Source organism: Cotesia typhae, unplaced genomic scaffold, assembly GCF_013202065.1.
Source record: "Cotesia typhae breed Kobodo isofemale line unplaced genomic scaffold, CoteBio_Ctyphae contig_65, whole genome shotgun sequence".
Taxonomy (NCBI): domain Eukaryota; kingdom Metazoa; phylum Arthropoda; class Insecta; order Hymenoptera; family Braconidae; genus Cotesia; species Cotesia typhae.
In genome coordinates this window covers 2,333,980-2,347,562 of record NW_027423762.1, presented here as the reverse complement: position 1 = coordinate 2,347,562, position 13,583 = coordinate 2,333,980, and the positions used below count along the sequence as shown (strand labels likewise).

The following is a 13,583-nucleotide window of genomic DNA, read 5'->3' as shown; positions in this document are numbered from 1 at the left end:
CCTTAAAGTTAAGGTAAATCTCAACTAAACGCTTGAAAAAAGGGACTTTGATATTCATCTCAGTAGTGAAGAATTTACTTTAGTCAGACAATGATGAGTCTAAAAAGTCAAATTACATTAAAAGCACGTAGACAAGTTCATTTAAACTAACGACCTACAGACACTAATGTCTGCTGAGAATTTTTAATTATGAATAAAAGAACTTTGAGTTAATTATTTTTCGATATTTTTAATTACAATATAAGGTACCGGCGGGTAATAAGGTCTAGCTAAGGGAGATTTTGGAAAAAATCGAAAATACTGCATTTAATTATATTGCAATGTATCATTATGATACATAATGATTTTCTTGAGTCAAGATAAAAAATTCTTAAAACAATAAAATTTTCTTAGACCAAGAATAATTACTCAAGAATTTATTCTCTTGATTTAAAAAAATCATTTTCTTCAGAATGGTATTCTTAGTTCAAGATTTTGACTCTTGAGTCAAGTTAATTTTTTTATCAGTGTATAAATTCAAATTACAATCTTTCTAATAGCACTAAATTTCACTAAAGAAATTTATTGTATAATAAATATATGCCCGTTACAAAACAAAATGAACAAACAAAAAAATTTTATCGAGTACAAAATTTTAATCTATTTATAACTACTCCAAAACTTATCATAATAAATTAATTATCTCTGGAAAGCATATGAAACCTTAAAAGGCACAAACTTATGCCGAGACCTTTCTAATGATATTAACTTCAACTTAAAATCTTTAATTGTCACTTGACACATGTGTAAACTAATATTTTATGTATTATGTATTTTTTGTCTTGGCACAAAAATAAAATAAAATAATTAAAAAAATAAAATTGAGATAAAATATCTATTTGAAGCCAATTTATTCTTAATGTGATTGGTTAAATATATCATAAGCAGGAAAATATATGTAAACATTCAGACGCGCACTTGCGTGCGCACGTTACATCTAGTTTTATTATACATAAATACGCCGGAGACAAAATTTGAAGATTTAAAAAAAAAAAAAATAGTGAGCCACGCCCGATTTGAGGTCACTGGTCTCTTTAGGTCGAAGATATACTTAAAAAAAAATAAAATAAAATAAAATCAAGTAAGTTCCAAATTTTATTCATTGAAGTAAATATTTAAAAAAAGTTATTTTCTTTGAATTTGTCTCCGCTGTACACACGCTGCCGTCGAAATGAATGCCCGGGTGCATGACAGTAGAGGTGAAGCACACGACAAACACGCATTGAGATGGTAAAGTACAACACGCGCATGTCGAGAACATGAAACGTTGATGCTTAGCAAAACGTTCTTCAGACGCCTCTCATCTTCCGGGATTCGAGGGAGTTATTTTTCTTTTCATTTCCATTCTTACTTTCTTCTCCTACGTCTTTTTCTTCTTAGTCGTTTTCTGGTGCTACCAGCTAGCTCTTCTTACTCGAATGCTTACATTATCCTCAGGAGAAATGAGACGTGAGACTTTTCAAGCACCTCTTTTATCCCAGACAATTCCAATGTATCTATTATTAATTCGCAAAAAGTGTTTACAGAAACTCATTCTTTGTACTTTATTTTACTTCGGCATACGTATGACAGTCATTAAATTAGTTTTTTTTATCTAATGTTTATTCTCCACTTTTTTTGTCGTTTGTTTAGTCGATGGCAATTAAAGTCTCAATACATTTTATTTATTTATCTATTTTTTTAAATATCTGTTTCCCTGTTTTCTTTTTAATTTTAATCTTAATTTCTTTTAGGAAATTTAATACCTTGAGAAAACTTTGGACTTCAAAGCTGGTAATGGACTTAAATTTATATTGAATTTCATTAAAATGTATAATTAATAAGCCAAGGAGTTAATTTGTTATTTAATAACGCTAGAGGTGGAAAAAATTTAAGTCTATTATTAATTTAACTTTGGAAGCTAAGGAGAAATTTCTTTTTAGAATTAACACAGCAAAATTCCGTCATAAGTTATGTACAATTATTTCTCTTGATTTAATTGAAAATCTTAATGTTTACGAATTTGAAACTTAATTTTTTTAATTTTAATTTAATAATTAAGAACTTTTCAAAATTTTAATTGAGAGAAATAAGATATTGCCTCTCAATTGATTGATTTCTAGATTAAATAACATTGCATAAAACAATATTGATCTACTTTATGTTTCAAGAGTTAAATTTCTTGTGAAAATAATAAGGTACAAGATCCAGTTATTGACACTGTCCTAGCTGTTTGACACTTGCAATTTTATTTCAATTAAAAAAATAAAATGTTCTCAAAAAACCAATTATCTTGAAAATTAATAATTCATAAATTATATTTATTAATTTATTAAAGTCAATTTGTTTTTTTTTAATTAAAAAAAATTGCAAGTATCAATAACTAGGTCAGTGTCAATAACTGGGTCTTTTACCTTAGTTGAATAAATAAAATCAAAATTCCGAAAAATTTAATTTTACAATTAATTTTGTAATTGTTCATTTCTATTCGTTTTATTTAATTGGGTTAGTTATAGCTGTATAGTTATAATACTCTCGAACATATTTCTTCAAGTTTTTGTAGTCAAGAATAATAACGTAAAAAAATATGAAAATTAGATTAATTGGAAAAAAAAATAATTAGGTAAACATTCTAGATAATTCTCTATTTATATATCAAGTTTTTTACTGTATTTTTTAATATAATAATCAATAACTAATAAACGTATGGAAGATTAATGATTTTGAAAAGCATTATTTATTTGACAGTCATTAGAAATAATGTATCTGGTGAAAACTAATTTTGATCAAAACAATTCACCATTATTATTTACTAATTTAGTATTTTAGTGATGACAATTTGAATGAAAAATTATGAGGTTGAAGTTATAAATTGTAACAAAACACAGCGAAATAATACATCCGCAACAATTGAATTATTGTATCCTCTACTTTTGAGAATAAATTAAATATAGTTTTTATGTTCAAAATTTGATCGTTTAAATATTTTGGTAACTTTTTGTAACAGATTAGTTTTGTGATTAAATATCACGTAATATTAAATTACTGAAAAAATTTTTTAACGTGTCATACATGGCCTGATATGGCAATACATTATTTTTAGACCAAAATAATGTTAGAATTTCCTAATCTCCGATAGGTGGCGCATGACCGCTGAACTATCTCGCTACAAGTGAGTTAAGTTTGAGTTGTTAAGGTAGTTATCGTGGTTAAGACATACCGAACATTGCATAGGGTTTTTTTACTTTTCTTTTTTCCTAAATAAAACAGTCCACCTTCTAGTCAAAACACTTAATTATATTATAATGTAAATAAATCTATTATCCATTGGGTTATGTTGCACAAATGGGAACCAAAATTAATTATTATATTGCATACAATGTACAATAAAATTGTAACTTGTAAATTATAAATATCAAATAAAGATTTTTAAACTAAACTAACTAAAGCATACCGTCAAAAAATTCTAAATTTTTGTATACTTATTAAGAACATGATGATACAATAACCCTTAAAGTTTAGAGTCGATTGACCTCCTGTAACTCGAGATCAATTCAATTAAAAATTGGATTATTAACATTGATTGAAGACGCTCTCTGCAGTTATGTACGAGTTTCTTAGTTATAAAAAAAAAACTAACTGCCAGAAACTTTGAAAAAGCCGACAATCTTTTAATATAGTTGTTGTGAGTTTAAAAAAAATTTTTTTTAATTTTTGACCGTCTAATCTATATATATATATATATATATATATATATAGGAGACTTTCTATAGATATAGTCACTCATTACGATATCTCTGGAACTATAAGACCTAAAAACTTGAAATTTGGCAGGAATATTCCTTTCGTCGAGTAGAGGTCAGCTAAGAACGGATTTTACAAAATTTCACCCACAAGGGGGGTCGCGGGGGCGTTTACAATGAAAAATTCCCGTTTTTAAACTATAGCTTCTATCGACTCCAAATTTGGTAGGAATCTTCGGTAAGAAATGTAGAAATTAATCTATAAACGAATTTTACGATATCTCACCTCACAGAGGGTTGCGGGAGTGGGTATTAACAATCAAAATTTTTAATTTTCAAGCTATAACTCCTACAGACTTCAAATTTTGTAGAAATTCTCTGTAAGTGATGAAAAAATAATTTATGAACGAATTTTACGATATTCTACCCCAAAGAGGATTGCGGGGTCGTTAATAATGAAAAATTCCCGTTTTTAAATTATAGCTCCTATCGACTCCAAATTGGTAGGAATCTTCTGTAAGAAATGTAGAAAAAGTCTATGGGCAAATTTTACGATAGCTCATTTCACAGGGGTTTGCGAAGGTGGGTGTTAACATTAAAAATTTTTAATTTCCAAGCTATAGCTCCTGTAGACTCCAAATTCTCTTTTCAAATTTTTCTCTTCGTTTCAATTATTATTAATTTTTGAAAAAAAGCCACGCAAACATTATAATTATTATACATTGAAAGTTACAATGAATATTATCTGGAATAATTACATGGATAAAAGGTATATGGTAATTCAATGAAATTTGGAATTTGTGAAAGTCAAAACAATACTTTAATTAAATTTTAAATTTAGATCTAAAACTACAATTCTATAAAATGCCCAGCGAAGCGGGCGAGTAACAGCTAGTTATTCATAAATAACGGATTCAAGTTTAACAATTTATGAAAAAGTATATATCTACAGAGTTGGATGGAAGCAATTGTATGTGTTGCTTCTTGACGGGTAGTCTTGCTTAAAAATTATGGATTACTTAGCTACAAGCTCATATACTTTTGCGGCGCTTATAATCTCTAATATTTTGACAATATTGTATCATGACAACTACCTTAAGTTTTAAAATCAAAATAATACTATTCCTCTTTTCAGGAGCTTATCTTCAATTGTTTCTTTAGCTTAATCAATTTTTATTGCTACTAAACCTATTTTTATTAAATACGACTTGTTTATTGACACACATTTACAGAAAAATTATTTTTTACTGTCATATATATTCCGATATGCTCATATTTAATCACATCAAGCCATACATGCCAATATGAAGCCAATAATGAAAATTGGCAACATCAATGATTATTTTCACAAGTCCAAAAAAATTCTAACAACTCAAATAAAATAAAAACTAACCATAGAATAATAATTATACTTCCAGATAATAAGCTACGACTCGAGCAGAGGTGGCGTCTCAGTAGTAACGGAGAAGGGTGACAGTACGACAAGTTTTTTGCTGGTTCAACATGCCAAGCCCTCTGACTCGGGACAATACACTTGCAATCCAAGCAACGCTCAACCGAAGTCGATTACCGTTCACGTCCTCAATGGTGAGCACCAACAAAAACTTAAATAATGTCTTACCATTTTCAATGACCGATCAATTCTGCTCAGCAGCTTGACTACCGAGTTTCTGCCCCTGACATCATACAATAATTCAATAGATAGATTTTTTATCTCTTTTGAAGACAATGTCTGAATTAAAACCGACTGAAAAAATTCCTCTTTCAAAGTCTGGCTTTAAAAGCATCTATATTCTATAAGTTAACGATAACAATAACAATAGCTAAATTAAAAGGATTTTCCGTTGTCTTTATTAATAATAATAATTTTAGTTTAATAATAATAATAATAATAAGTGATCACTAACCGCCTTGTGCGGAGTGGTCCAGCAGTAACGGATGGAGCTCAGGCTGGGCCCTCGGAGAATCGGACTCCGGGGATAACCCCCCTGAGCATTTAAGATCAAAATAATAATAATAATAATAATAATAATAATAATAATAATAATAACTGCGTACACTCAAAATGCCGGAAAGTTGTTTGAAAACAAATTAATATAATAACAATAACAAGCATTAATAGAAATAGAAACAGATATTTGTAGTGTGTTCCTATGTTTCAGGAGAGTATCCTGCGGCAATGCAGCATGGTGGTCAAGCGAAGCAACCACGATTTTACTCGCTCCTCCTATGCCTCTGTCTACTGCTCTATTAAAATTATTTTACTTTTGTGTTCCGGTAAATCTTATAAATCCAGTGCAATACTGACATGCATTAGACCTTTTGTTCAAAGGTCTCTGTATAAATTATATATTATAATTATTATTATTGTGACTATTAATTTATATATGGATATGATTATAAATATAAATATATATAAATATATCGTACATTTAGTTACGTAAGGATGTACTATACGATAATACAATCGAAAGAGATGCAAACGTTCGAGGGTTAAAATAATTATTATGATAATAATGAGGCTAGTTAACATTAATATAAAGGATCTATTATTACTCAGAGGAATTTTAACATGCATTCGTTCCGTGCAGAACTGACCTCAGCGCCCTCTCTGAATATTTATTTAAGTTCTGTAGAAGTTTTTATTAATATTATCATAACCTAAGGCGTACAAAATGGTTTTTAATTATGCACTGATAGAAAAATTTTTTGATTTTTAATTTAACAAAATTAATTAAGAATTGATTAAATAGTATTTATTAACGGTTAATAAAATTTTAGTTGGGCCTTTGAATAAAAATTGAGGGTCAAAATTCCATTTTGACTTTTTTTTTAATCCCCTACACGGAAAGAACAAGATGACAATGGATATCATCCCAAATTATACTGAGTGAAAACAAATTTCACATAGTAACTAGTATAATCGAGATTACAATGCGTATAATCCAGATATCACCCAGTATAATCTGGATTATACTAGCTACTATCTAAAAAATTTTTTCACTACAGATATCACTGAGTATAATCTGGGATGATATCCAGTATCGTCTTGTTCTTTCCGTGCACACGGAAAAAAGTAAATTGTAATAAATAATAGTCGATTTATAATAAGTAATGATAAACTGCTAAAAATTACCATTTTAAACAGTAAAATCGTGATTTCAATAATTACTATGTAATATTTATCGTTTAAATGATACAATTTATTCTTTACATGGAAAAAATACTATTTCAAACAGTAATATTCGCAATGTGAATGTCGAAAATGTTAAAGTATAAAAATTAAGAATTTTGACTAAAAAATTATCGCATGATATGTAACAAGTATAAAATACAGTAGGTAAATTTTTTATACAAACAGCGTCAATATTTACAAAGTAAAATGGTAAATTTTAAACGCAACGCTAAAAATGAAACTATAATTATTGACTTGCTTGGACTGGTAAAATATATATTTTCAGAGTAGAATTTTTATTGTTTCAAATGTTAATTTCTCCCAGAGTAAGACCCCCTTCTCCTTATCTGAGTTCCCCTTCTCCTCATACTATGGACTATATATTGAAACGGCAATTTTTACTGTTTGAAACTGTAATTTTTTAAGATGATAGAGTCGTTATTTATCGTAGTGACTGCTACTTATCACTTATTTTCGATACTAAATTATAAATTGTGGCTTTTACACTTTCTTCATTGAGTTCTGTAGTATTTATATTTTTTGCCACCCTGATGTCCGCTTTACTGTTTGAAACTATAAAAATTTACCGAAATCCGAGTGAATTTTACAGTTTACTTTTTTCCGTGTAATTTCTATAAATTAAAAATTCTAATAGATCAAGTTAATTAATAATTTTTTAATGTAAAAAATATAACAAAAGAAATAGTGATGGATTTTTCCATGGAATATTTTATTTGGTACAATATAATATAAATTATTAATTTAATATTAGAACCGAGACTGCAGACAAAGGTTTTTTACCTTTTAATAAATATAATTAATTAAATAAATAAATAAATTTTTCCTGATTAAATAAATTTATTAACAGCTAATAAAATCCTCTATTAGCTAATAAACTCTTCTATCAGCGTGTAATTAATTTGAAAAATTTTTAGTACAAAAATAAAATCACTAATTAGAAAATTTGATTTTTATTTTTTATTGTATAAAATAAAATTTTATATCTGTAGAATTTAGTTACCGAATCCATCACTACTGGCGCTGACATTCTCTACGAAGCGAGTCGACATTCATATATGTATATTATATATATGACCACTCAGATAATTAACGTCAGGTATATAATAAAATAATTAAGATAAATTCTAACAAAAAGATTCTTGTGACTGAGAAAATTTGACGATAAAATGAATATAAATTATTTATAATATTTATATTTTATTATTTGATATTCGAAGACTAAAACAAGATGAAATCGCAGCAAGGAATCACAAAATGGCGCCTAAAGACGCGCTTTGAATTCACTTCAGTATTTTAAAACCCCAATTACTTTCGAAGAAATTTCAATTTTCATCTTCGAATTTTTAATTATCGAAATAAATCATAAATATTTTTAAGAACTGATAAGAGTAATTCATTAATAAATTTTAATATTTTTAATGGAGATGGTGATTATTTAAAATTTATAAATATGTTATACGTATTTTTAGTTAATTGAAATTCCGCTCTCGAGTAATTTTATAAATCCAGTTCTGGATTAATTTTCCTCCATACATATAATTTTCGTAAATATTATAAAAGTGTTGAGATTATGAAATAAAACAGAATTATTTAACCTCGTAAAATTGCACCTCTAATTATTTTTATTTATTTGCTTTGCATTTTATTTCGTCCCAGAAGATGAGTACCGGTAGGATACATCAATTCGTACTGTACGTGGCAGTCTGAAATAAAAAAGTAAAACCCCTTGTGACCTTAATATGCCAAAACAGTGGAACAGTAATGCTTGCTGAGCTTCGCGCAAAAAGTATTATTTTTATTTGTTATTTGCTTTTTAATGGAATCATGTTGCAGTTCAATTTATCCAAATGATAGCTAAAAAAGTTGATATTTTTTTTTCTCATACGTAAAATAAAGTCTGGTTATTAAAAAATTTTTTTCACGTCCATTATTGTTCGTGACCAGACGCAGAAAAAGATCGTAATCGTGCTGCGATATAATATAAGTAGTATGGGAGTACGGAAGACTAGCACGTAGAGAAAACAAGTGCAACAAAACTCTCATCTCATCATTGCATCCACTACTACACTGCAGAAAACTCCTCTCTTGTGTATACGTCTCAACTTGAAGACACTTGTCTTATTTTATTGCGAGTGCGTTCTCATTACCGTTAACGAGTAAAAAAATTTCACGAGGGATAAGTTATAAAAATGTTTTTAATTTTTTAGGTAAAAGAATAATTTTAATGGACAAAAAAAAAATTGTGAGTTTAAGGATGTAATTTTATTTTTTTGGTCAAGGGTACTAGGCGTAATTTTTGTAAAAAATTAAATAGATGTCTTTTTTTTATTTTTTAAATTGATGCTGTAAAATTTAAAAGACTTTTTTTAAGAGTCGGGTTTTTAGTTTATAAGAAATTTATACGGGGATTATTTGACAAAATGAAAAAATACGCACAATAAAATAAAGTGTCTGTTAGTTCTTGAGGGTAGGAGAATACAGTTATCTAGAAAAGGTCTTAGTCTTGAAATAAATGAAAGCAAGTTCGTTGATTTGATTAGATAGGATAAATTTATGTTAAAAAGAAATAAAAATTGAAGTTATTGAAATAAAACTCTTAGTCTTTTGAGTAAATATAAAATATGTAGAGCATAAGTAAGAGATGAATAGTTGATGAATTTTTATTGAGGAATAAAAAATTTAACGAGGAAAATTCTTTATTTCAAAGAAATAGACGTAGGGCAAATGAGCTTTTAGTAAATTCCGTGCGCGCATTTAAATTTTAAAGATACTAGAATTCAAATTTGCGCGCGCAAGCGCGCGCCTTACTATAGCGTTTGCATATATTTTCATGCTCATGATATATTCGACCAATCACGTTACGAATAGTTTGATGCCACATACATTTCATCTCAATTTTATTATGGGACTTTTAAATGTTTGGATTATTTATTTAAAATTTTCTCAGTCCACAACAGTCTGATAGAAATAATGATAACGATTAAAATCAAATAAATAATAACGATAACAATAATAATAATTAAAATAAAAAATGAATGACTCGATAATGTCTTTTTTAACTCTTGTCTCGCTCTCTGGGTCATTGAAAATAAATAAAAATTTTTTATTATTAAATGGATCCAACTGTACATATGTATTATTATTATTAAGAAAAATCTTTAGTTGTTTAGTTCGTCTCGACAATACTATTTCCCAATAAAATAAATAATAATAATAACATATTTAAAAAAAAATAAAGTTAATAAATACGTAATGACCCCCTCGTATTGCAAATGACCCTTTTGACTAGTCTGGTGTTATTTTTTATCCTTTTTGGTACAATATAACTATAAAAAAAATACCACTTTGAATTATACGTAATTTAAAACTACTCGATTATTTATTTCCAGCTTTATTCGCGTCATGACATTCCTGATGCTCGAGTTACTATAAAAATAAATATATTCCATATTATTATAATAAGCGAGTTTTAAATAATCGGAGAGAATATTAAGAGTGATTCAATCTGGTCGTTTACACGATAAGCAATCTGCTGAAAATTATATTGATAAGTTATTATATATAAGTACCGTAAGTTATTGAATATCAATAAATAACCTGTAATCGATAGACTAAATGTATAATGACAGTGTAACTAATCAATTAATTTCCTTATCTCTCGAAATCCCTTATTTCTTTTTTTTCTTCTTTTTATTGTAATTGATAAACCTAATTACTTAAAAATGATGAGCTATCATTAATAATATTTTTAAGTGGAACTTTTCTAAAAAAAAAAATGAAATTACTTCGGGCACATGTACCTGAACAATTCGACACTCTTAATCATGAAATCATTAATAAAAAATAAAAAAAAATTAAATTATGTTTTTGTTAAAAAAAAAAATTTTTTTTCCGTGATAAAAATGTCGAATTGTTACCAGCGCCCAATTTTATGTCTAAACAGTGTAAGCTTTATGTGCAAATGATTAATATTAAATTGTAAATAATAATTAAAATAATAATAATAATAATCCTGAGAAATAGTAAATTATCACGAATGTTCCTTGACATTAAACTCGACTAGTTTCTCGAACGTGTAAAAGTGAGAATAAAAAACAAAGCGTTGTTCAGTCGGTAGATAAAAAGCAAAAACCAATAAATAAAATTGCTCAGTTTAAAATATTTCAAAGTAAAGCATGATCTCAAAATTACTCTTGACAATTGACAATTGACGATTGACGTTTGAAGTTTAAAGGTCAAGGGTCTCCGACTGATAAGCGATAATTAAAACCCAGGAATAATAATAGGAAAATTTAAACACTCTATAAGTAAAATAATGCATAAAATAAAAAGAAATAAATGCAAAGACGTTAACTCCAATTACGTGGAAACAGGTCAAGCGACTGTAGAGTTCCAACGAGTTCTTTTGATTAAGATATCCGATACTCGAGTTTCTCTGCTCGGTTTTTCACAGAGAAATGAGTTGTAGTAAAAGCCGGCGCAGACTCAGCGGAAAAATATAAAAAATACGAACAGAACCGGCGGACAAGGGTCACAGGGATTGAAAAAAAGTATAGTTAAATAAAATAGAACAAAATAAAACTGAATGAAAAAAAGTAAATTTTTCTTACTGTGACGACGTTTTCTGAAACCCCGAGATCGGTTACACAGATATTTACCGATCTCTTTCAAAGACTCGAACAATTCATACCTTAGACTCCTTATCATTAGATAAAACTCGGAATATAAGGATTTTAAGAGTGGATCTGGTCCAAAAGTAAACAAATAAATAAAGCTAGAAGAAATATTATTATTATTATTATTATTTATTGAATATATACATAAAATAATATAATTATTAGACATAAGTATATAAGTGTAAATATTTCATTATATATAAAGTACGATATATCATGAATCATGACACGACTTTGTTGTGTTTAAAAGTATCTGGCAATCATCCCGATGTGCTGAAAGTATAAACGAATGATGATGATGATAAAGATAATAATAATAAGAACTATTATAATTATTACTATTATTGAAAATGGTTTTTTTATGCTAAACCTCATTGAATACGGTATATATATTATTATATACTAGTAACTTTTATTGATGCGCTCATAAATAATGTTTTAAGTAGATTTTAAAAAAAGTTAATTGTAAGTGTTTCATCTAGTTAACACGGTGTATATTGTATCTGTCATCAAAATAAAAAATGGAAAACAAAATAAATTATCGAAAGTGATTCTGCCAAATTAAATTTATTTTATTATTCTATATTATTATTTGAGAAATTAATTTTTTATGCTTCTTTAAATTAAGTAAATACAACCTCTGAAATTCCCGAAAAATCCATGCAAATTTTTACCCTTCGAAAGATTAAATAATATTAAATTAAATTAAATAATGATATTAAAAATAGTTTTTATTACGAAAATTGGGATTGAGATTATTTATTTGATGTTATGAACCTAAATACGAGATAAAAGATTAGAAACTTAATTTTTTTCATCCAGTGAAATGAAAAATTTTGAAACTATGTTTTTATAATAATAGAATGAAAATAAAATTATAATGTGAATTCTAATTCAACTAGTTTTTAATACATCGTGGTTTGAATTTTTTTTTATTAATTAAGCTTAATTAACTTTTGAGTATGAAAAACTTTGAAACTTAGCTCGGCTGGAAATCTCAAATGAGTCAGAACGGAAAGATTTAGGAAGTTTTAAACTTCTTGGAAATTGTTTTCAAGACCCATCAGTGTAAAAAAGAAAATTATAATGAATTCAAAGACAAAAAGCTGTTATTTAGTAATGACCCGAAATTCGAAGTTAAATGTAAAAAGAAAAAAAAATATAATGAATTCAAAGCTCAAAAGTTGTTTCATGAAAATAATTTGAAAATTCGGACAAGGAGTGTACAAAAAATCTTGTTCTAAAAGAGTCATAAGCTTAGAATCCTAAATCTGATACAATTTAGGACATTTTAATGATAAATTTATGACACCAAACCGAAATCAAATGAAGATTTTAAAAAAATATTCTCGCTAATACTCAGAGAAAAAAAATGTTGTAAAAAGTATTTGGGTGACATTTTTACACTGATAAAAAATTTAACTTAATTCAAGCGCTAGAATCTTGAATCTAGAACACTATTTTGTAGAAAATTAATTTCTTGAAGCAAGAAGAAAAATTTTTAAGCCAAGAAAATTTTCTCAACTCAAGAATTTTTTCTCTTAACTCTTCCTTTTGGTGAACTTTTCTTCTTGGTTCAAGGAATTCATTTTCTTCAAAACTGTATTCTTGGTTCAAGATTCTTGCTCTTGAGTCAAGTTAAATTTTTTATCAGTGTAGGACACTTTTATGACTATTTTAGGACACTTTAAAGACAATTCAAGATTAAAGTGTACTGAAAATAAATAAATAAATGAATAAAAATAAAATGATAAATAAATAAATTGTCACAAAATTATCCTAAAATTGTCACAAAGATATCCTACAATCGTTAAAAAAGTATCATAAAGTTTTCATTAAAAAAAACCTAATGACCCCTCGAATTTTCTAAAATCGTCATCGATGTCATAAAAGTACCGTATGAATTGTCTTTAAAGTGTCCTAAAATAATCATGAAATTGTCCTAAAAAT

At 27.3% G+C, this 13,583-nt stretch overlaps 1 protein-coding gene across 2 annotated transcripts in view; it reads left to right on the top strand.

Moving 5' to 3' along the window:
• LOC141532589 (neurotrimin) overlaps positions 1 to 12,171 on the top strand; it is a 358,743-nt gene extending 346,572 nt beyond the window's left edge. For both annotated transcript variants that reach the window (XM_074251006.1, XM_074251005.1), the window contains 2 exons: positions 5,180 to 5,348; positions 5,924 to 12,171. In XM_074251006.1, coding sequence (XP_074107107.1) covers positions 5,180 to 5,348; positions 5,924 to 6,015 — 261 coding nt within the window. In that variant the 3' untranslated portion in view covers positions 6,016 to 12,171. The remainder of the gene's footprint in view (positions 1 to 5,179; positions 5,349 to 5,923) is intronic.
• Positions 12,172 to 13,583: the final 1,412 nt, after the last annotated feature.